This window comes from Myotis daubentonii, chromosome 13, assembly GCF_963259705.1.
Source record: "Myotis daubentonii chromosome 13, mMyoDau2.1, whole genome shotgun sequence".
Lineage (NCBI taxonomy): Eukaryota > Metazoa > Chordata > Mammalia > Chiroptera > Vespertilionidae > Myotis > Myotis daubentonii.
The window spans coordinates 58,775,409-58,800,183 of record NC_081852.1 but is presented as its reverse complement, the minus strand read 5'-3'; the positions used below and the strand labels follow the sequence as shown (position 1 = coordinate 58,800,183).

General features: G+C 41.4%; 1 protein-coding gene and 1 long non-coding RNA gene across 5 annotated transcripts in view; one reads left to right on the top strand and one right to left on the bottom strand.

Annotated features, from left to right (window-relative positions):
- MCMBP (minichromosome maintenance complex binding protein) overlaps positions 1–24,775 on the top strand; it is a 31,711-nt gene that overhangs the window by 684 nt on the left and 6,252 nt on the right. For 3 of the 4 annotated variants that reach the window (XR_009448283.1, XM_059661620.1, XM_059661622.1), the window contains exons 2-13: positions 6,640–6,725; positions 7,752–7,892; positions 8,003–8,044; positions 10,213–10,314; positions 12,107–12,251; positions 15,189–15,340; positions 17,522–17,622; positions 18,332–18,510; positions 18,776–18,899; positions 20,685–20,802; positions 22,289–22,454; positions 24,037–24,170. Coding sequence is in view for 3 of the 4 variants with exons in the window: in XM_059661620.1 (XP_059517603.1) it covers positions 6,640–6,725; positions 7,752–7,892; positions 8,003–8,044; positions 10,213–10,314; positions 12,107–12,251; positions 15,189–15,340; positions 17,522–17,622; positions 18,332–18,510; positions 18,776–18,899; positions 20,685–20,802; positions 22,289–22,454; positions 24,037–24,170 (1,490 nt within the window). In the remaining variant the exon portion in view is untranslated. The remainder of the gene's footprint in view (positions 1–6,639; positions 6,726–7,751; positions 7,893–8,002; positions 8,045–10,212; positions 10,315–12,106; positions 12,252–15,188; positions 15,341–17,521; positions 17,623–18,331; positions 18,511–18,775; positions 18,900–20,684; positions 20,803–22,288; positions 22,455–24,036; positions 24,171–24,775) is intronic. The other variant, XM_059661621.1, reaches the window with a different exon arrangement.
- On the bottom strand, positions 17,654–18,385 carry LOC132214407 (uncharacterized). The gene is made up of 2 exons (XR_009448284.1): positions 18,249–18,385; positions 17,654–18,010 (listed from the first exon to the last, which is right to left on the bottom strand). It is a non-coding gene; the product is annotated as an uncharacterized LOC132214407 (long non-coding RNA).

Sequence of the window (24,775 nt, the reverse complement as noted above, 5' to 3'; positions counted from 1 at the left end):
GATATTTCAAAACTTCCGGTGTGGCGGGGCGCCGGCCGCTCGCCGCCCGAGTTGGCACCGGCCGCCGAGACCCAGCCTCCCCGCTCGGGATGAGCCGGGCTGGGACCGCTTCCCGCTTCCCGCTTCTGTGAGGGCGGCTGCAGACCCTGCCCCGGGGCCGCCCCGCGGGCCGAGCCCCCGAGCCCCCGCTGGAGACGCGCACACGCGGGGCATCGCAGTTGCAGGTGCTGTGACGGCTGCCCTTCTGCTCGGGGCGCGGGGGGATCAGGGAAGGTGGTTGACGGTTAACTCGGCCGCGGCGAGGAGCGGAGGCAAACGCGTGGGAAACCCCTGGCGGAAGGGGAGCCCTAGCACCTGGCCGCCCGCACGTCACTTAGACGGGAGAGTGGCCGCAGCTCCTGGAAAGCCTCGTGCCTCGTGGGGTATCGCCGAGAACCTCCAGTCAGAAGCCGAATGCCCCCCCGGGGCCGAAGCTGATGGTGTGAAGTGGCTGCGTTTCAGCCTCGATCACGGTCCCTATAATTGGAACTCGTTTAGTTACCTGGTTTCGCAGCCTGAAACTAGAGGCAGCAAATGAGAAGACATCCCGGGTACGCATGCAGCCCCCTGGTAACCAGTGAACGCTGACAGCCTGATGAAGAAGAAGTGGAAACTGTATACCTGTATTTTAAAAGCTAGACTAGACACCACTACCCCCCCCCCCCAAAAAAAATCATATATCCATCAAGGGTGCTTTGAGGAAGGGGCAAATATCCCTCCACCAGACCCTAGTAATTGATGTTCATGATACTGGAACCCGTAATTGATATCCAAAATAATGGCCCCAAAATGTGAAGGTTAAATTGCATAGTCGGTTTATCAGGGTACAGACTCATAGATACTTTATCTGAAAAATCCTTCAAAAGTGTAAACTTTCGGTGCTTAATGGGTGCAGTTCCAGTTACTGATCTTTAGAAAATTTACTTATGAGAGATACCCCATATCCTAGTTATGCTGAACCAATAAGATTATATTTGATAGCGATTCGAATATGTTTGTATCAGATTTTGTCTCAGTGTGTAATATCCTAAGGGGCACATCTCATCATGGTACAGAAATGATATAATTTGGTTATAAAATACTGGCTTTACAGTAGTTGGAAAATTTTGTGAATTGTGGGGACCTGGACCTTGACACCCCCTCTCCCCCCCCCCCACCCCCCCCCCCCCCCGCAAGAATAATTTGTTCCTATATAGGTTGTGTCTTACAGAGAAAAAACTAATATTGGGTTGTTGTGATTTTTTTGTAGAAGCTGTTCTGAAGTGTAGTATATATATATATTTTTGCTGTGTTTTCCTGTCATGGAATGTATTGAATACCTTTATAAAACAGCACTATGGGTATGTTTGTGTGAGAAGTATGCCAGGTGTTAACTTCTAAACTCTTTTTGCTTTAGTAGGAAATTGTTTAAATCCATTCCCCCCACCCCCGCTCCCCCAGACAGAAGAATAAGGCAGCATGTCTTTGTAGTTTTGGTTCCACCCCTGCCTCACTCTCAGACCTCATCGCTGCCTTGCCCCTCATGTTGAACTCTTTGACATTGACTTTGAGCCTTGCCTTCGCCTTCTGCATCAGCTGTTTCCTTTTGCCTGGTCCCTCCTTCCCATCCCACTTCGCTCTCCTGGCTGAATCTTACTCTTCCTTTGGGAACTTAAGTACTTCAGCTCCCAGTTACTCCAGGACCCTGTGTGTCCTGGAAATGAGCATGTAAAGCAGCAGGCTGTTGAAATTACTTGTTTTGGGTTCCTTTGCTGGATCTTGACTCTGAGCAGTCTTGGCCTGTCGCTGCCTGATTCACGGGCAATATCCTAATTGCCTGGAATATGTTTTGTGCAACGAAAGTGCTTGGTGACCGTTGAACAGAGGCAGTGGATGGTTTCTGGGCCACACATCTCAAACTTAGGGCAGTCCTGGCAGACCTTATATTGATTCAGAGAATTTGAGGGTATGCCCCATATGAATTACTTTTACATACAAATCCTAATTCTTCTTGGCTCAGATAAGAAACTTTGAAATTCTGTGAGTGGCTACTCATAACTATATGAGTCTTAATTAATCTTTATGAACCAATCTGTACCCTGCATTTGTATTTGCCATAATACAGTTGTTCATGTGTAAAGGCTTTTCTGCAAGCCTTCATAAAATGCATTTAATGTTTCAGTTCCAGTTTCTAAAAGATTTTATATGCAGGGCATTGAGGTCCAAGGCTTAAATTAAGATTTAGGAATGCTTTAGTTCTGCAGATTTCTGTTGGGCTCTGTCATGGGCATAATGCTGGAGTCAGTCCCCCCGCTGTTGCTCATTTCGTGATCCATAGCAGATAGCTTTTTTGAAGCAAAGGCAGGAATCTTCAAAAAAGAAAGTTTTGTACACTTCTTTTCTCTTTCAATCATTTTTTATTTAAAAGAAATTTTCTTCATTTAAATTGATTAAAAACTTGAAGTAATAACCACTGTTAATTTCAGAAGTAGGAATGCTTGTCAACTCTGACTTCTTTTATTGTTTTTAAATTGTTGGTTGAGTCAAGATCATTATTTTTGGTTATATTCAAGGAACTTTGGTTGTATCTGATAGAATTAGAACTAGCGTATCTCGTACAAAAGAGCAGTGGTGTGTGAAGGAGGGAAGGAAGGAGTATTTTCTAGTATTTTAGAGAATTTAAAGCAGTAAGAAAATTGAAAGTTGGTATGCCTTTTTATTGTCACCATAATTCTAAACAGGCAATTAAACCCTTTTGTTTGTCCCCACCTTGGATTTCTCCTGCCATCACACCCTTAGTAGGCCACTGATAAGAAATCTGTTATGAGTTTTACGGCCAAAGGTGATCCTGAGTGGGGGGGTGAAAGGATTGAGAAAAGACAGACAAGAGAATGAAAGCTGGGTCTCGGTGGGACGGTGGGACGCTGCTCCCTGATGAGGAGACAGCGCCAGCGCCCACAAGCCGTGTCTTTATTTAATAGCAGGGGTCCTCAAACTACGGCCCGCGGGCCACATGCAAATACAAATATTATATTTGTTCCCGTTTTGTTTTTTTACTTCAAAATAAGATATGTGCAGTGTGCATAGGAATTTGTTCATAGTTTTTTTTTAAACTATAGTCCGGCCCTCGAACGGTCTGCGGGACAGTGAACAGGCCCCCTGTTTAAAAAGTTTGAGGACCCCTGTTTTATAGCAAATGCCACGAGGCAAAGTAAGGGCGTGATCAGGGTGTTTACAGCATTCTTGTGAGTTTCAACCCCACTCAACTACTTGTACCTGAACTCTGTCGCACAGGCACGTGGCCACGTGTTTGGACCATAGGTTCAAGCTTACAACCACAGCCATTGGCTATGATGGTGCTGGGAGGGCCCTGCCCTCCAGCTGGGACTTGCACGTGGCAATGAGAGGACCCTGTCCTTTCATTAGTCCGAGGCTTGAACCTGGCCAAAACACTAGCCGCGCCCCACAATGAGGCTGTGGAACCCCAGAACACAGGAGAGTGGCTTGGTATCCAAAGAGACTACTGAGCGGATCAGGAACTGGGAAACTAGCAAGAATCCAATCCAACTTTATCTCTTCTCCACATAGCTCCCACATTGACTTGTTCGTAGTTTCAACCCACACTAGTTAGCACCTCCCATTTAATCCCAAATTCCAGGGTTAGAGAAACTGATTGGCCTGGCCTAGTATGGAGTCAGGAGTTCACTCCTACACTAGTCAGCTATGGCCAGAGCACAGCTATGTTATGCAGGCAGTCATGACCGTGGGGGGGGCCGGGGGGAGGGGGCGCGGGCGGGCAAAGTTCTCAGAGAAGAATGGATTGGGCAGCTATGGCAAAAGGCATAAATATGGATATATGCTTTTTTTGTTTGTTTGTTTTTTTTAAATATATTTTATTGATTCTTTACAGAGAGGAAGGGAGAGGGATAGAGAGTTAGAAACATCGATGAGAGAGAAACACCGATCAGCTGCCTCCTGCACACTCCCCGCTGGGGATGTGCCCGCAACCAAGGTACATGCCCTTGACCGGAATCGAACCTGGGACCCTTGAGTCCGCAGGCTGACGCTCTATCCACTGAGCCAAACCAGTTAGGGCAATATATGCGTTTTTTAACTCATTACATAATAGCTGGCACATGGTTACAAAAAACATAGCAGTATTAAATGAAGAGTAAAAGTATGCCCTTCCTGTACTGAGGTAACCACTTTTAACTGCTCTTACTTTTAGTTCTTTTTTCTTTGCAAAAATTTTCATTGAGGTGTAACTCAATATTCACCACTTTAAAATGTAAGTTCATTGGTTTTTAATATATTACAGTGGTGTGCAATCACTATCATTTAGATCACCCCAAAAAGAAACACCATACCATAAGACCCAGGATTTCACAGGGAATTCTTAAACATACACAGTACATAAAACAAAAACTTTATAAATTGGGCATCATCAAAATTAAACACTTTTTTCTTTGACCAGTTTTCTCAGTGGTTAGAGCATCAGCCTGTGGACCGGTTCACTTCCCCGGTCAAGGGCACATATCTTGGTTGCAGGTTTAATCCTCCACCCCTGGTTGGGGCGCCACTAGGAGGCAACCAATTAATGCATCGATGTTTCTTTCTCTCCCCCGTCTCCCATCCTTTTCCTTTTCTAAAAATCAGTGGAAAAAATATTCTCATTGGGTGAGGATTAAATAAATTAAAACCTTTTGTTATGCCAAAGATATTTATTAGGAGACTGAAAAGACAAATTATGAACTGGGAGAATGTTTTTTGAAAATCATACATCTCATAAAAGAACTTGTATCCAGATTATATAAAAAAATACAATGATAACCCAATTTTAAAAAGGAGCAAAAGATTTAAATAGACACTTTACCAGTTCAGTATTGTTAGCCACTAGGGAAATGCAGATTTAAACCACGATGAGCTATTATGCACCTATTAGAACAACTACAGTTGGGAAAAAACAATAGTGACAATAGCAAGTACTGGCAAGGATACAAACAGCTAGATTCTTAAACATTGCCAGTGAGAAAGCAAAATGAAGCAGCCACTCTGGAAAAGTCAATCATAAAGTTAATCACACATTTCCAATATACCCAACTGTCCTATTCCTAGGTTTTTGTCCCCAGAAATGAAGGCTTATGTTCACACAAAAACCTATATGCACATGTTTATAGTTGTTTTGTTCTTAGTTATCAAAACCTGGGGAAAATCTGTCCTTCAATAGCTAATTGGACAAACAAATTAATGGTTCCGCTATATAGTGGAATACTATTTAACAATAAAAATAAATGAACTATGGATACACGCCTGGCCTTAGAGATTCACTAGGACCCGTGAATCAGTGTATAGATGTACACATGGCTAAGATTTATTACAGCAGCACAGTGAGGATACGTAACTGGGAAAAGACACAGATAGAGTCTGGAAGAATCCATATGTAGGCTTCTTTATGCTTTCTCCCTTGGGAGAGTTCATAGATTGGAAGATGTATTTTTAAAAAAATATGTTTTCATTGATTTTTAGAGAGAGGAAGGGAGAGGGAAAGATGGAAACAGCGATGAGAGAGGAACATCATCAGCCTCTAGATCAGCCGTGGGCAAACTACGGCCCGGATCGTTTGAAATGAATAAAACTATTGGAAAAAAAGACCGTACCCTTTTATGTAATGATGTTTACTTTGAATTTATATTAGTTCACATAAACACTCCATCCATGCTTTTGTTCCGGCCCTCCGGTCCAGTTTAAGAACCCATTGTGGCCCTCGAGTCAAAAAGTTTGCCCACCCCTGGCCTAGATAATAGCGTTGCAAACACAGCATCAGCATCACTTATGTAGAAATCTGACTGATAACACATACCTGCAGTTAATCTAAGAAAACATCAGACAAAACCAAAATGATGGGCATTCTATTTTTTAAGGGCCTGTATTCTCAAATATGAATGCCATAAAGATAGGAACTGGTCTAGATTAAAGATACATGGTAGCCGAAAGCAATATGTGATGCTAGGCAGGGTTCTGTACTGAAGGGGTAAAATGCAGTAAAGGATATTTTGGGTCAGATGGCAAATTGGAATATGGATGGTTGATTAAATAAAAAGTATATCAATTTTTAACTTCTTGAGGTCGATGGACAGTACTGTGATCTATTGTTAGGAAACACATTGAACTACTTAAAGTTAAAAATCTGTGATGTGTGCAACTTAATCTCAAATGGGTCAGAAAAGTGTACATGAGAGAGCAAATGAGAAAGCAAATGAAGCAAAGATACAGGTGTTCTTTGTGCTAGTCATGCGTCCTTTTGGGACATTTATTCCAAAATAGAAAATTCAGAACAACAGCAACAACCCCAGCTCTTCATTTCAGTCTGTAGAGAAGTGTTTTCAGAGAGCCGTGCGCTGTGCAAAGGCTGCTGGAGGTGCTGCTTTGCCTGGGTGCCCCCTCTTTCTGTGGGCGTCGCAGCCAGTCCTTGGCCCCTGAGAACCCGCAGGAGGGCATCACGCCCTGGTGTGTAGAGCCAGCCTGCAGTGGGCAGCTTCTTGTCTTGAGTGTGCCACTTACTTGAACAGCCTATTATTGTGTAGTGTAGCTTGACCTTTGAAAAGTGTATTTGTCTTTCAGCCCAAAATGGAGTTAATCCTGACTGGGAGAAGAAAGTAATTGAATATTTTAAGGAAAAGCTGAAAGAAAATAATGCTCCTAAATGGGTAAGTTTATTGCTCTTTGTGGGGGAAGATGGTTGGGCTGACTTCCAGTTCTCTCAGTAGAGTTGTAATCCATAATTTTAAAATATATAAATCAATGTGTACTGCCTTCTGCCTTAAGTGCCGTAAGTACATATATATTAAAAGATTTTGGCCTCTTTTACAACTTAAATTTAAAATCAAGCAATTAAATGTTTCTGTATTGGGGCCTCTAGATGGCAGTAACTGACCGTGTTACTTTCTAAGACAAAAAAATTGGTAGTTGTGAGCTTTGATTGTTATTTAAAAAAATTGGCATGTACTAGTCTTTAAAAAAAAATTTTTTTTTATTGCTTTTTAAAGAGAGGAAGGGGGAAAGAGAGAGAATAAAACATCACCCTGGCTGGTTTGGCTCAGTGGAGAGAGCGTCAGCCTGCTGACTGAAGGGTCCTGGGTTCAATTCCAGTCAAGGACACATGCCTGGGTTGCGGGCTCAATCCCCAGTAGGGGGCATGCAGGAGGCAGCCGATCAATTATTCTCTCTCACCCTTGATGTTTCTATCTCTCTCTCTCCCTCTCTCTCTGAAACCAATAAAGATATTTAAAAAAAGAGAGAGAGAGAGAGAGAGAATAAAACATCAATGCAAGAGAGAAACATCAGTCAGGTGCCGCCCTGACTGGGGATTGAACCTGCAGCCCTTTGGTGTCCACACGATGACGCTCCAACTAACTGAGCCTCCCCGAACAGGGCAGTATGTACTAGTCTTAAAAGAAGAACTCAGTAAAACAAATGCCTTTCTGCTACTCAGAAAGTGTTCAGAAGGAAAAGCATTTATTTTTACACTGTAGTCAAATGCCATTACACAAAGTTGGAAGAACTCGGAGGTACTCTTGTCAGCAGTTATGTTGACTCTTGAGAACATTGGCTTCCTAATGAGGCTGATTTTTGTGCCTGAGTTGCGGTTTGGGTGTGGATAGGATATAAAGTCTTATGTGTGTATTTGAGCTTAATGTTTTATAGACAGACTGCCGTGTTCATTTTCCTTTAAGGTACCATCATTGAATGAGGTTCCTCTTCATTATTTGAAACCTAACAGTTTTGTGAAGTTTCGTTGCATGATTCAGGACATGTTTGACCCTGAGTTTTACATGGGAGTTTATGAAACGGTGAACCGAAACACAAAAGCACGTGTATGTATGGCTTTTTATCGTGGAACTTTCTGTTTATAATTAGTGTTTTTTTGGTATTTTTGAATTAGATGTATTGCTATAATACTCTTATCCTTTGTTTTGGGTCATAGGTTCTTCATTTTGGAAAATATAGAGATATAGCAGAATGTGGGGTATGTATTTTTAAGATCTATAAAACATTTTTAATAAGAATTTTTCCCTAAGAGGAGAATTTATTTCTTTTGGTTTATCTTAAATTTATCTTTGTATAAATAAATTCTAAGAAGTCATGTGGAATGCTTTTGCTCTTATTTTCTCTGTTATATTTTTGTCTTCTAAAAATCTCTTAGAATGTAGAATGTTATAAATGACAAAACTAATTTGTTTCTTTTCTCAGTATCTATGTATTTGGTTAAAAAAATTACTGGTTGTGATAAATTCTTTAAAAAATGAAAGTAGAAGATTAACTGAGGGCTTAACACTTGCTTAATTAAGTTGGATCAAGTTCTGCTCTCTTTCCCTGGAAAGAAAATAGTTTTTAATAAACTTAATCCTTCTTTGATGAAAGGAAGCACTGGGTGCGCTCTTACATATCAGTGATGGGAAGGGTAGGAAGGCAGATCCTGGTGCAATTATAGTTGTGAATGGGACAGTCTTGAGGTAGAAACTTAATATTAAGCAGTTACAGTGCAACACAGTATATCTCCATTTTAAATAACTGCTTTTCTGATCATGAACAACACGCATAATTAAATTTAATTTCACAAAGAAACCTGTTCAACATACCTGGCATTATAACGGAACAGCTTAAAATTTATTTCTAGTTTAATAGTAGAAAAAGATTATCAGCATTTCAAAATAGATAGGTTAGCCCCCAATGTCTCCCATCAATTGCTCTCCCTGTGTTTTTCATGTGGTCCCATTGAAACAGCAATTGTAAATGTTGGGAAAGAAGCCAAGTGTCCAGGTGGGGATGGAGGAGGCAGGAGCTTGGGCAGGGCCTCAGGAGAAAGGTGGGCCCTCGGTGGAGCCATTGGGTCTAATTCTCTGCCTTGCAGACCATCCTTTTAAATCAGGTTTTCTAGGGCTTTTTTCCACTCTGGGAGTCTGGCTCTTGCTTACTCAAACCTCAAGAGATTGGTTTATAAAGCCTAATCCCAGCCCATTTATTCATACAAGTTTTTCCTCATTGAATTAAAGTGTTCTGGTTCATTGGCCCAATCTGGACAGAAAAACAACCCTAATTTGGAAGGTTGCTGAAAAGATTTTATTAAACAAAAATGTAACTTCCTACAATTATCTAGAGAAATGGACTCATGAAAGATGAATTTGTTTAATCTTACACATGATGACCTTCAGGTCTCCCAATGTCGTTTTCCTTTCAGAGTGTTTGCATAGGTAAAATGTTTGCCAAGTCTGACGAATCAACTTTTAAATGCTTACTGCATCTTTTGATTTAGGAGCCCTAACCCTCCTCATATGAGGCTAATATTTTAATACACAACTTTTCCTGGTACACAGTAATGCAGTCTTACTATAGCTCAGTCACCGTAGTACCTGGGAATAGGAAAATAAAATAGATGCGACTGTCCATCTGTGACACTACCAAAGGCAAAGATAGTTCATACCGTGTGGCTCAAGATTCATATGTAAAAGCACCATCCCAGGAAAAGGGGACGTCAGGCCTGGAGAGAGAAACAGAAAACCCTGCTTAGACATATGATCTCCGGCTCAAACCTGATGTCTTTTGGATCCTCTTTTTCCCCTCTACAAAATGAAATACACATCTTAGTTTATTTTTAAGAGGATTTTTTGTACTATAAAGTTATGTGTTTATTAAAGTAGTTTTTAAATGTTACATATTGGGTCCTTTAACACTTTCTAAGCATATATGAGATAGAGAATATGCTTTTTTTAGGGAATAATAGCTGAGACTTGGATTGCATCTCAGAGCTACCTTGTAATGAGTATTTCATTAAATTCCTTTTATATAGGCTGATTCTGATGTTTTCTATGAAAGAGATAGTGGGGTTACCATGTGCTTTGTCTTTAAAAAAAATAAAGCACCCTGTTCATTAAAAGGATTTAATTTTGTAACATAGGGTGCTGTGTATTTTGATTTGAGGGAAGGTAAAGTATTGATTATTGCTCGCAAAATTATTTTTATGCCAGTTTTCTTTTAAAAAATGATGGTTTGGATTTTAGTTAGCTGCTTGTTAATTCAGTTTACTCAGTGTGAAATAATTATTATGGTTTTATGGTAAATAGCATAAAAATGTGGTTGCTAAGTTAATTGTTTTGTTTTTCTTAATTTTTAAAAATACTTTTGTGTACATCACAGCCTCAACAAGAAGTTGATTTAAACTCTCCACGAACTACCACTTTGGAAAGACAGAATTTCTATTGTGTTCCAGTGCCTGGGGAATCTGTGTGGGTAAAAGAAATATCCTTTATCTGAACTTTCTTATATGGTCCTTGATTATTTTAATTGAAAAGACCATAATTTAGATTGAGTTTTTAAAAACTTAGTCTTTTTATCCTAGTGAAGCTAACTGGAGAAAACCCTATAAAGCAGTCTAAGTATTCATCCCTGAGAAGTGATAAAATTGGTACATTCCTATAGTGAGATACTGTGAAAAGGTTAAAGTAGATTTAAATATATTGGGAAAAAAAGAGTACCATGATAATTAAGTTAAAAAGTTTTAAATTACAACTAATTCTAATTTTCTTAAGGGAAAACAATATGTTGGTTCTTTTGAGAGGTGATTGTGGAAACTATTCATCTCATTTTTATTTTTTATTTTTTTAAAATATATTTTTATTGATTTTTTACAGAGAGGAAGGGAGAAGGATAGAGAGTTAGAAACATCGATGAGAGAGAAACATCGATCAGCTGCATCCTGCACACCCCCTACTGGGGATGAGCCCGCAACCAAGGCACATGCCCTTGACCAGAATCGAACCTGGGACCTTTCAGTCCGCAGGCCGACGCTCTATCCACTGAGCCAAACCGGTTAGGGCTCATTTTTATTTTTTTTATTTAAATTTCTAGTTAGTAATATTTTTTAGGCACAGTTGATATACACTGAAATGCATAGATTTTAAGAGTACACGTCAGTGATTTATACCCCAAAGTGAAGAACTAGTTCCAGGAAGTTCCTTTCTGCCTTTTCTAGGATTGCAACCACTGTCCTGATTTTTCACCATAGCTTTCTCATGCCTGTTCTTGAATGTCATAGCTTAGTTTTGGGATTCATAAAGGTGGGTTTGGAGTAACTTGCTGTATGGGACATAGTTCTTACTCATGCCATGTGCTATTTCTGGGTCTCACCTAAGTGTCCGGAATGTTCAGCAGGGTCCAGTTCTGAGTGTTGTGCAACTTCCAGAACCTCCATTTAGCTCCTAGCCAGCCAGCAACTGTTCTTAGCTAGACTTCAAGGAATTTGGCCTTGTGCATCCGCTGTTTATATTCAGCCAAAGACCCAAATGGAACCTGCACCGATTTCTGGGTCCTCTTCTGTCTTCTACAGGGGAACTCCTTCCCCGCTAGTACCAGTCTTTGTTGGCTCTACCCAGCAAGAGATGCGTCTCCACTTTTTTTGTTGCGATTTAGAAAATGCCCCCTAGAGGGAGTTGGGGATAAAGTGGAGTTCACTCAATATATTACTCATTCAAGGATCATAACATTATGCTCCCTGTTGTCTAATGATTGACAACAGACCCTAACCACTGAGATAGAGTGTCGGCCCACAGTCTGAAGGGTCCCAGCTTTGATTCCAGTCAAGGTCATGTACCTTGGTTATAGACTCGATCCGGCCCTGGTTGGGGCATGTGTGGGGGACAACCAATTGCTGTCGCCCTCTCACATCTCTCTCTCTCTCTCTCTCTCTCTCTCTCTCTCTCTTCCTCTTCCTCTCCCTTCCACTCTCTCTCTAAAAAAATCATTGGAAAATGTCCTCGGCTGGGTGAGGATTAACAAAACAAAAAAAAAGAGAGAAATAGCTGCTTCATGTCTTTTGTCCAGTGTTACAGTTCTTTACAGCAACGGTAGGTAGGGGGCATAAATTAATCCATTAGCCTCTCATGACCAAATCTGGAAGTCCAGCCTTTTAAAAAAAATACATTTTTGTTTTGAGCAAATTGCCAAATTAGCAATCTTTTATTAGTCATATAATTAACATAACTTAGGACATTCCTCAGTACATAGTGGTCTTTTTCTTAACTTTTTATTTAACGCCTATATTAATGCAAACCAAGCTCGAGTCAGTCCTTCAACATCTTACACTCCCAGTCGTCACAAGAGGAGTTATGAAGATGATGAAGACATGGACCTACAGCCTAATAAACAGAAAGAGCAGCATGCGGGTGCCAAACAAACAGGTAGTGTATGCTCCCAGGCTTTCTGTAGACTTCTGCTCTCTCATTAGGTGGTTTTCAGAATGAGCTGTTGTATAATACAGTTCTAGGTTTACAAGCTGGTAATGATTTGACAACCTTGCTTGCACGGTTATCAGACTTGTAGCTGGTGCTGTGCGTTTTTACAGTATCCTGGTCAGACTGCAGTTAGGCATCCGGCAGCGAGAAGTGGCTGCTTTGCTGTCAGTTTTTAAGGGTCTCAAATGGTTAGCTGAAAAGGGTCTTTTCTCTTTATTTTATTTTTATCTCAGCTCAACTAATACGGAAACAGAGTGGTTTATCCTAAAAATGATTTATTTATATCTGAAAACATTCTTCTTTTTTTCAGAATAGTGGTACTTTTAATTTAGTAAGACTGAAAATGTCAGGAAATTGTGATACAGTCCTAAACTCTAAAGAAGATAGCCCTTAGAATGGTCACAGTTCTGATCTATTTACATATGTTTGTAGTGGCTTACTTCTTAAAACACAACTAATTCTGATTAGAACAAGGAGACAAAAAGTTGAAAATTTTCTAAAAGCAAGAGAGAATTTCGGAATTGGTATATCATTATTGATTTTACCAATAACAGTTTTTATGCATGGTGAATTTCTTTATTATGCCAGGTAGATATGTTTGTCTTTCTTTCTCTTTTTATATTCAGTTATTTTTCTTCAGCACCTTTAATTAGAGGACACGTTAAAGAGAGAGGAGGTAAAACAAATGTAGTTAATTGATCTCTGTCAGATTGGGTCGAGAGGGCAAATATGAATCAGTGGTAAACAAAAATTACTAAAGAATTTCATTTAACTATATATTATTCTATTTTATTAGAGGCCCAGTGCACAAAATTGCACTTTGGCGGGGTGCCCCTCAGCCTGGCCCGCGCCCTCTCGCAGTCCGGGAGCCCTCGGGGGATGTCAGACTGACAGCGTAGGCCTGCTCCCCATAGGGACAGCAGTCAGACATCCTTAGCACTGCCTCAGAGGCAGGAGAGGCTCCCGCCACCGCCGCTGCACTTGCCAGCTGTGAGCCCGGCTTCTGGCTGAGCAGTGCTCCACCAATGGGAACACACTGATCTCCAGTGGGCCTCTCCTGCATTTGAGTGTCTGCCCCCTGGTGGTCAGTGCACATCATAGCGACTGGTTGTTCTGCCCTTCGGTCAGTTTGCATATTACCTTTTTATTATATAGGACTAGGGGCCCGGTGCACGAAATTCGTGCACTGGGTGTGTGTGTGTGGGGGGGGGGGTGTCCCTCAGCCCAGCCTGCCCCCTCTCACATACTGGGAGCCCTCAGGCGTTGACCCCCATCACCCTCCAATCATAGGATCGGCCCCTTGCCCAGGCCTGACGCCTCTGGCTGAGGCGTCCGGCCCGGGCAGCGGGGACCACCAGCAGCTGCAGCGGCCCCGCGATCGTGGGCTTCGCTTTAGGCCCAGGCAAGGGACCCCTAGCTCCTGGGACTGCCAGCTTCGACCGTGCCCAGCTCCCATCACTGGCTCCACCCCTACTTCCTGCTATCACTGGCCAGGGCGGAAAAGGCACCTGATTCTCCGATCATGGCTGGGGGGCAGGGCAAAGGCGGCCCCAGGGCCGCCTTTGCCCTGCCCCCCAGCTCTTAGCTCCCCCCTGGGTTTCCGATCACTGTCAGTGGCAGGGGGCTTCTTCCTGCTTTCCCTTTCGCCTCCCTGCATTGTGCCTACATATGCAAATTAACCTCCATCTTGTTGGCAGTTAACTGCCAATCTTAGTTGGCAGTTAATTTGCATATAGCCCTGATTAGCCAATGAAAAGGGTATCATCGTATGCCAATTACCATTTTTCTCTTTTATTAGTATAGATATCATGACCAGAAAGCGGGCATTGATACAATCCATTTACCTTGTTCAGAATTCACATTCTTTACAGGCATCTGTTTGTGTGTGCGTATTTAGTTCTTTGCAATTTCATCACACGTGTAGATTCATGTGCCCACTACTATAGTTAAGATGTGGAGCAAGTCGTTACTTGACTTCTCATATTGCCCTTTTATAAGCATGCCCATCTCTCTCCTGCCTCTGCTCTCCCTCCCCAAGTCCTTAACCCCTGACAACCACTAATCTATTCTTCATCTCTGTAATTTTGTCATTTCAAGAATCCCATATAATAAAAAGCTAATATGCTAATTAGACCAAACAGCAGAACGACCATCTGGATGACCTTCCGGACGAAGCCGGGGCTGTGAGGGCCTACCCTTGCATGAATTTCATGCATCGGGCCTCTAGTGTTATGTAAATAGAATCTTACAGTATGTAAACTCCGTGATCAACAGTTTTTTTCAGCAACATTCCCTTGAGATCATCCAAGTTGTGTGTGTCAGCAGTTTATTTCTTTTTATTGCCGAGCAATACCCTGTGGTATGGCAGGCTGTATATTGATTCTAATTAGTTATCAGCCCTAAACTGATTATTTCAGGGCTAGAGGCTCTCTTTTAATCATCTTTGTATCCCCAATCACTAGTATGATTCCTGGTACATAATGGATGTTAATAAATGCTTGGTAAGTGACTTTATTGCTATATGGTTTTATTCTGCTTAGAAGTAGGAAACTCTTCTACCAGGGTGGTTCTGTTGTCAGTAGGCCATATATGCCTTAGGTCAGAGATGTCAAAGAAACCATATTAAATATTAACTTTTAAAAATACTTATACTGAAATTTGATGGGGGGAATTTGTTGCCATTTTATTGTAGGAGAAACAGTGACTCAATAAGTCAGAGAAAGGGCTTTGCTAGTATGTGTTATTTCCTTAAGAACAGTAACAAGTTTGTGAGCTCAGAAGCATCCTTTATAACAAACTTGAAATGCTCCTGAGGGAAGGTTCTTTATCTGCAGAAGGCCCTAGAAATGACGTGAGTGCAATGGTCGCTTCCCTTTGACTTAGGGAGTGTTGGCGGTCTTCAGGGGTGTGGCGAGCCAAAACGTCTAGAAACTGAAGCTTCTACTGGACCACAGCTGAGCTCCCTGAATCTCTCTTCTCCTTTTGACCTGAACTTCCCACTGCCAGGAGAGAAGGGCCCTGCATGCCTTGTGAAGGTAAACCTTTCACTGACCGGACATTGACAGACGTGTTCTTTGTCTCAGAAATTAAAATGGAAAATTCTTAGCGTTTGTGTTAGTTTCCTATTGCAAACTTGGTGGCTTAAAGGAATACAAATTTACCCAGGCTTTTAGATGAGAAGTCCGACATGGACCTTCCTGGGGGAAATCACGTGTCAGTGGGGCTGCATTTCTTTCCGGAGGATCTGTTTTTGTTTGTTGGTTTGTTTGTATTTTTCCTGTTACTGTTTCTACAGGTGCCCACCTTCTTGGTTTGTGGTCCCCTCCTCCATCTTCATAGCCAGCAACAGTGCATCTCTCTGACCATTTTCCTTTTTTTTTTTTTTTTTTAATAATACCCGAGGATATTTTTCCATTGATTTTTAGAGAGTGGAAGAGAGAAATATCTGTCGATGTGAGAGAAACACATCGATTGGTACCTCCTGCACAAGTCCCGACCAGACCTCAGGCCGGGGAGGACCCTGCAACCAAGGTCTGTGCCCTTTATCAGAATCGAACTCAGGACACTTTGGTCTGCAGGCCAAAGCTCTATCCACTGAGCAAAACCAGCTAGGGCTGACCATTTTTTCATAGTCTCATCTGACCGTAGGTAGGAAAGATTCTCCAACTTTAAGGGACAGTGTGATCAAATTAGGTCCACCCAGATAATCCAGGGTAATTTCCCCATCTCCAGTTCCTTAATTTATGCAAGTCACTTCTGCTTTTAAAAATAACATATTCACAGACTTCAGGGATTCGGGTGGACATCTTTGGGAGGTCCATTTTTCTGTCTACCATAGCATTCTTAAAGAATATTTCAGTTTGGCCAAGGTGGCTCGGTTGAGTATTGACCCATGAACCAAGAGGTGGGCACATGCCCGGGTTGCGGGCTCAATTCCCAGTAGGGGGTGTGCAGGAGGCAGCCGATTGATGTTTCTCTCTCATCTTGTTTCTATCTCTATCTCCTTTCCCGTCTCTCTAAAATCAATAAAAATATTTTTTTTAAAAAGTATTTCAGTCAGAAGTGGAACAATATTTTAACTCATGTCTTTTCCCTTCCTATATTGTTTCTAACTTTCTAATACTATTTTCACCATTCTTCTCTTACCAAAATCCATTTCTGATTTGCATTTAAAATAGAAGAAAAAAATTTTAATAGCTCCCTTATCTTGCTTATCCCCTTTTTAATCCTGATAAGTGAACAAGTGATACAAGTTTCAGAAATGATCGATGAGAATCCATTTTTATTTGTGGTTTTAACTTTAATGACACGTATGTAACACGAGGACCAGAATCCCAGTATTTTTCCTGCCATACTTATATCGGGTGTCACCAAGGGGGCTTTGATAGTTATTAAAGACCATCATGGTTTACAACTTTGAAAATTGGTTTTTTTATAGTGAAAGACCTCATGGCCAATCTAAGTTTTTTGTTAACCTCTTAATCCTGTGTTTTGTTTCCCCTTCTTTGGGTACGGGCGGTAGATTTTGAGATTGTGCGTGTTTCTGGTTTTAGTTGGAAACCAGAGGCCCAGTGCAAGGATTTGTGCACCGGTGGTGTCCCTCAGCCTGGCCTGCAGGGATGGGGCCACAACTGGCTGTCCGACATCCCCCATGGGTCTCGAATTGCGAGAGGGCACAGGCCAGGCCAAGGGACCCCACCGGTGCACGATCGGGGCCGGGGAGGGACGCAGGAGGTTGGCCAGCCGGGGAGGGACCACAGGAGGGCTCCAGGGTGTGTCCGGCCTGTCTTGCTCAGTCCTGATTGGCCGGACCCCAGCAGCAAGCTAACCTACTGGTCAGAGCATCTCCCCCCTGGTGGTCAGTGCACATCATAGCGACTGTTTGAATGATCGGATGGTTGGAGGGACAATTAGCATATTAGGCTTTTATATATATAGATCATCCTTGGGGGGGAAGCCTCTCCTTTGTAGTGTGCTATATTGAAGACACGTTGGTTGGGGATCAGGGTCCCCCCTTTTACTTCACTTATTTGCTAACTAGAAGAATGACTTCAGGCAAGCACTTGACCTCCCTTGGTCTCAATTTATGAAACAGAAGAGTTGTTCCACTCCCTCTAAAGTTCTATGATATTATTACTTTATTTCAAGACTGATATCTTACACTTTGTTGGTGTTATTTAGTCCTAACAACACAATGTCATGTGGCCTCTTATTAGGTCTATGAAGATGGGGATTGTTTCAAAGTAAATGATGTTCTTGAGTTGTATGGCATCCTCTCTGTGGATCCTGTGCTAAGTATACTGAACAATGATGAAAGGTGAGTCTTTTGTTCTTTTTTGGGGGGGGCGGGGGGGATAACTAATAATTAGCAGGATAGAGAAGAATAAATTTTCCGCACACTGAATAATAGATACCTGATGGCTTTTGAGAAAAAGACCCAGGTTTTTGAGACCCTCTGTGACATTTGACGTTCAGCTGGTAGCTCAAGAAAGAGTCTGTTTTGAAATGACCTAGTGAGTAGCCAGACTATATCCCGCTGAGTCAGGTGACAGCACACTGAGTACAAACATTACTCTGCTTGAAGAAAAGAATGAGTACGTGTATCATAACATGACCCATCCAGCCTGAAATCTGTGAGGTAACAAAGGGGAGCCATGTTCTGTTTTTTTAAGATCCACAGGTAGAACTTGTTCTTGGCTTGAATTCTTACTTTTTTCAGAGATGTACATTATTTTTTTTTAAAATATATTTTATTGATTTTTTACAGAGAGGAAGGGAGAGGGATAGAGAGTTGGAAACATCGATGAGAGAGAAACATCGATCAGTTGCCTCCTGCACACTCTCCACTGGGTATGTGCCCGCAACCAAAGTACATGCCCTTGACCGGAATTGAACCTGGGACCCTTGAGTCCGCAGGCCGATACTCTATCCACTGAGCCAAACCGGTCAGGGCATAGAGATGTACATTATTGTTACATCTCTGTCACGGGCGGATCTGTGAGTTGAAGCGCTGTCCCTCTCCGCAGGGATGCCGCGTCACTCCTGGATCCGATGGAATGCACAGACACAGCCGAAGAACAGAGAGTGCACAGTCCTCCTGCTTCGCTAGTGCCAAGGATTCATGTGGTTTTAGCCCAGAAGTTGCAACACATCAACCCACTGTTGCCGGCCTCCCTTAACAAAGAGGAGAGCAAAACCTGTAAGTGTAAGTGACCCCGAGATGTCCCAGGGTGTGTCGGGAGCCACGTGTGACGTGTGCTCGTGGGGAACTGAGTCAGTCAGGGCCTTGTTCCTCGGAATGGCCACTGTGTCTTTGCCCCGTTGTCCTTTAGGTTAATTCATTCTCTTCGCTAAAGTCTTGACACGTATACTGACTTGTAGTGGGTTTGTTCCACAGTTACCTTTTAACCTAAAACACTCAAGAGGAACTGGTATGTTTATTCTGAATCTGGTCTCCTTTCCTTCTCCAGTTGTTTCAAGCTTCATGTCCGAATTGTCTCCAGTCAGAGCAGAATTGCTTGGGTTCCTCACACATGCCCTTTTGGGAGATAGTTTGGCTGCTGAATACCTTATATTACATCTCATCTCTACGGTGTAAGTGCCATATTCCTGGTGGGGATGGCGAGAGTTGGTGCTTTGTTAAAAGGGGGGAAAAGCAGGAAGGTTTCTGAGGATTTCATCATCAAGTCATTTTTATTTGTTCAGTGTAATGAGTGTTAGAACAAATTAGCGATGAAGTCCTTTTTCTACCTCTTCTCAGTTTCACATTGAGCATTTTGATGTTCTCTCTCAATTTAAGAGCCGATCCTATGTAATAAAGAGCTAATATGCTTATTAGACTGAACAGTAGAATGACCGTCTGGACGACCTTCCAGAGAGGCTGCAAAGGCTGAGCTCCTTGCACGAATCTCATGCATTGGGACTTTAGTATCAGATAAAGGACATGGCTGATGAGTAAAATGAACTGTTTACCCTTTCTGTATTCGTTATTCTCTAAGTCAACAGGTCTGTTGTGTGCACATCTAACTTAGGTGTGGATGTGAGCACCCCTTGCTTTCACGTCACTATAGTTCTTTGTTTTCTGGTTTCAAAAGTAATATGTGTGGGGGGAAAAAGTAGTATGTGTGCCTTCAACCAGTTCCAAGAGCATAAAGAGGAAAATAGAAATAATCTATAATCTCACCATTTAGAGATCATCTTAGCTATTAATACATTTTGGTACATGTTCTTGTCATTATTTTTGTTTACATTTATATACATTTCTGCATAGAACTCACTTGTAATCTAAACACAGAACTATACCTTGCTCTTATCATTTAATATCTGTTAAACATTATCCCATCATAATTCTTTTTTTTTTAAAATATATTTCTTTATTGATTTAAGAGAGAGGGAGGAAGAGATAGAAACATCAATGATGAGAGAGAATCATTGATTGGCTGCTTTCCGCACGCCCCCTACTGGGGATCAAGCCTGCAACCCGGGCATGTGCCCTTGGCCAGAATCGAGCCCGGTACCTTTCAGTCCGCAGGCTGACACTCTATCCACTGAGCCAAACCGGCCAGGGCTAATTCTTTTTTTTATTTTTTGAGGATTTTTTTTCATTGATTTCTTTAGAGAGAGTAGAAGGAAGGGAGGGAGGGAGGAAGGAAGGGAGAGAAATATTGATGTGAGAGAGACACATCGATTGGTTGCCTCCTGCACCCACCCCGACTTGGGCTAGGGATTGAACCTGCAACTCAGGCATGTGCCCTGGACTGGGAATCAAACCCTTGATCCTTCAGTTCATGGGCTGACGATGCTCTTAACCACTTGAGCAAAATCAGCCAGGGCCATTATTTATTTCTTGATGAACTTTTTAATGGCTGTACAATATTTCATTGTAGACAGTTGTACTATTTCCCTAAATGCTAGGTTTTCCTATTTTTTCCCTATTTTGAATTACACCACAGTAAACATCTCTGTGCTGTAAGTCTTTGCTCGAATAGAATTGGACACAGTGATATTTAATGGTTGCAAGCACAGACCTGGAACCAAACACCTGTGTTCAAATCCTGGCTCTTCTACTTCCTGGCTGTGTATTCGGTCATATTACCTAAATTTTCTCATCTGTAAAACAAAGGTCATAGCACCTACTTCAGAGTGTTTCAATGAGAGGATTAAATGAGAAAGCATTTAAGCACTCAGAACAGTCCCTGGCACATAATCAGCACTCATGTAAGTATTGGCTGTTATTTTTACTGCTGTTACTCTGATAAATAAAATAATTTCAGAGTAATCTATCTTTCGTGATACTATTAAGCTAATTTTTCCATGTTTGCTTTTTGATGGAAATCACCTGAGTATCTTAATTGGTTAATATCTTTTTTTTTTTTCTAGATATACAAGAAGAGATGTTCTTCCACTAGGAAAATTTACGGTTAACTTGAGTGGTTGCCCACGGAATAGTACCTTCACAGAACATTTGTATCGAATTATTCAACATCTTGTTCCAGCAGTAAGATCATTATAAATACATAATACAGATCTGAGCACACTTGAAAAATCCATCTAAATGTCTTTCATTCAGCCCAAATATTTATCTTTGAGGTTTTAGTAGATGTCTTTACAAGGAAGCAAGGCCTGCTGGGCTCTATAACTTAAAATGCACTCCCCCTGAAACATTCACTTTTGTTGCCTCAGCAGCAATTTCTGTAAATGTAACAATGAGCCCAGCTGCAGTTACTTGCTCAGAATTGCATCTCAGTTGAGGGCATGTGCTTGTGGAATCTGGTGTCCTTCGTGTGCCTCCGAACACCTGCCTCTTTAATGTCTTGTTCATACAGGCCGAGTGAGTAACTGCTCATGTGGCGCAGGGCCATCGTTGGGCTCACAGCCATCCTTTGTTTGGACAAGATGCTGCTCTTAGCAGTGATTTGCTTGTGTCTATAATGTGGCCTCCCTCCCTCATTTTCTTTGACTTCAACGAAGCCAAAGTACAAAAGTCTCTCCATTTTGAAAATATACCTTATCTCTTCCTCGACACCCTTCTCCCGCACCCGCGCCCCCCACAACACTGCCGTTTAGGGAGGGAGACAGAAGAGCAGATGGGAGTGAAGAGCGGGTGCAGAGGGCGTTGGGGGGGTGGGCTCTGGGAGATGGGCGAGGAGGCGGGCGCAGCCGGGTGGAGCGAGTAATGAGACCCAGCGCCCAGCACAGCTCAGTGTGTTCTGCTCCTTGGTTTTTCTAGAAACAGTTTATTCAAGAATCTGTAGGATATGAATGAATATGATATAAATTCAGGGAGCATAGAGGAAAACTAGGCTTTTCTCTCCCCATCTTGATGAGTAAATAAACATCTTATTTTCTGTTTTGTTGCCCTGTGCACTTAAGCTGCTGGATATTTGTTTTTGGTTTTCTGGTAAAATAAGAATCTTTAAGAATACTGAGCAAGATAGTTGAGAAGAAAGCAGCTCAGAGTCAGTGAAGTTATTTTTTAGGATGTAGATAATCGTTTTTGCTTAACACATTTCGTACCGCTCAGGAGTTTCCTCGTGTTTCGCACGCCATCTGTTAAGGACCGCTCACGAGTGTTCTCGTTTTTCACGCCCATGGAAAAAGGAGTGAATCTAGATACTTATGTAAATTTTGTTTGGTCCCTCTTCATAGAGGAAAATGTTTTACGCAGTACCATACGTTAAAAAAGTACTAGGAACTTTAATTGTTTTTGTAAATAAAAATGTTATAATTATTGAAAAACAACACCTAAAGTGCATTATGATGATTTAAATAACGTGCAGTTTGCCCAAAAACGTGCGGTCCCTGGCGTATGTCTTAGAGATTTCTATGTGGTACGCAGTGTGTTAAAAGGGCTCAAAAAAACATGAGATTTCTCTTGGGAGTTGATAGGTTCTTTCCATATAAACATGGTGTTTAACTCCAAATATATGTTTTCTTAAAACAGGAAACTTAGTCCCTTGCTCATTAAAAAATCTCTCTTGCAGTCTTTTCGTCTGCAGATGACTATAGAGAACATGAACCATTTGAAGTTCATCCCCCACAAAGACTACACAGCCAATCGCTTGGTCAGTGGGCTCCTCCAGCTACCCAGCAACACTTCCCTTGTAATCGATGAAACTCTTCTGGAGCAAGGCCAGCTTGACACCCCAGGTACGTACGTGGGTGTTTCCCTTCCATTTGTAACCTCCTGTCAAAGCCAGATCTGGTAATGACTTCTTAAAAGAATAACTAAACAAATTGACATCTCAGAAATATTTAAGGTAAAGGCTTGCCATATGAATTTAAAGCATCTAGTATAAGTATAAATTGTGTACATCCACTATATGTTGTTATAATTATATGAAAATTTACAGTTTAGACCAAATTAACAATGATAGAACATTAGGGGAATAGCTTTAAAAATAAAAATAGGTTTTGCCTTTAGTCATATATTATCTTTTTAAAAAGGTGTAGAAAAGATGTAATAAAACATTTTTACTGCCCAATATGAAGTTTAAAATGTTTATTTCAAAGCATCTCTGAAAAAATAAAAAGTTTAGTAGATCATATGGCTTGCACTGAGCCCAGTTATGGAGCATTATAAAATTATAAGGGCCCGGCTGGTGTGGTGCAATGGTTGAGCTTCGACCTAGGAACCAAGAGGTCACTGGTTTGATCCCCTGTCAGGGCACATGTCCAGGTTGTAGGCTCGATCTCCAGTAGCAGGCAGGCAGGAGGCAGCCAATTAATGATGTCCCTCTCTCATTGATGTTTCTATTTACCCCTCTCCCTCTCTCTCTAAAAATCAACATAAAAAAAAATGTCTTTTTAAAAAAATATATATTTTATTGATTTTTTACAGAGAGGAAGGGAGAGGGATAGAGAGTTAGAAACATCAATGAGAGAGAAACATTGATCAGCTGCCTCCTGCACACTCCCTACTGGGGATGAGCCCGCAACCAAGGTACATGCCCTTGACCGGAATTGAACCTGGGACCCTTGAGTCCGCAGGCTGATGCTCCATCCACTGAACCAAACCGGTTAGGGCAAGAAATATCTTTTAAAAAATAAAATTATGCCGGAACCGGTTTGGCTCAGTGGATAGAACGTCGGCCTGCGGACTGAAAGGTCCCAGGTTCGATTCCGGTCAAGGGCATGTACCTGGGTTGCGGGCACATCCCCAGTAGGAGATGTGCAGGAGGCAGCTGATCGATGTTTCTCTCTCATCGATGTTTCTAACTCTCTATCTCTCTCCCTTCCTCTCTGTAAAAAAATCAATAAAATATATTTTAAAAAAAATTATAAGGAAGCAGATAGCTTTACCTGTGCTCAGATGACATGATGCTGGTGATACGTTCAAGAGGAAAAGAGAATTAAAAACAATGTTGACTGGTTACACATATGGCAAAAGTGGATGGTAGCAAATCAGTAAAATTCTGTAACCTTATCCCTGTGGATAAATGTAATTTTAGTTCTACCGTATTATTTTAGCCTTCTTGAACACACCACCTAGAAAGTAATCATACTTAATTGGGAACCTATTTTTTGCCTAATTGCATACCATATGTTAGGTATCAGATACCATGTGGGAAGTATTACCTAATGAACACTTAGCTTAGTAAATTGGACAGTGCTTTATATACTGTTTTAAAGCAGTAGAAGAAACCTCGTGTCTTATAATCAGTGTCAGCAAAACTAATTTGTTTAGGTGATTAAAATCAAATGACTGAAAAAATATTTCCTGCTTTTCTAGGTGTTCATAATGTGACGGCCCTGAGCAACTTAATAACTTGGCAGAAGGTGGATTATGATTTCAGTTACCACCAAATGGAATTCCCCTGCAATATTAATGTTTTGATTACTTCGGAAGGGAGATCACTCCTACCCGTACGATGAGTTATTTTTAAATGGAGGGAGGTTATATTGCAAAGATATTCATATATTCTTTGTCTCTTGGTTACTGCATATTACTTCAAAATTGTAGCTGCTGATTATTAATAAGGGAATTGATTACTTTGTTTCTGCCTTGGAATGAAAACCTTAGATCTACAAAGAATCAGTTATCAGCAAATCACAAGATAAGCAAAAAAAGCTGTTGGGGTAGTAAATACCATCTAGGTAGAGAAAGAAGCTGTCAGTAACTTGCCTGATTAATATCCACACCTTTGTTCTTGCTGCCTCTGTCCCATTGATTTCTGCCAATCTTATGTGCGAAGTATTTTAGAGTTCCTTTTAAAGTGTTTCTAATGCATCTGATAATTATTATTTTTTGCTTGATGGTGAAATTCTCTGGTAAATCATCAGTGTGACTGACAGCTCTTAATGATGGGAAATATGCTATTCAAAAGGCATCAAGTTTCTGTGTATCATAAATTACGTATATTCACTTGTGATGTATGAGACAACTACCTGTGAATGAGGATGAAATGGCCCTTGGGAAAGTGTGATTAAGATACAGATTACATATTCTGTGGTTAAGAAAACATCTAAAA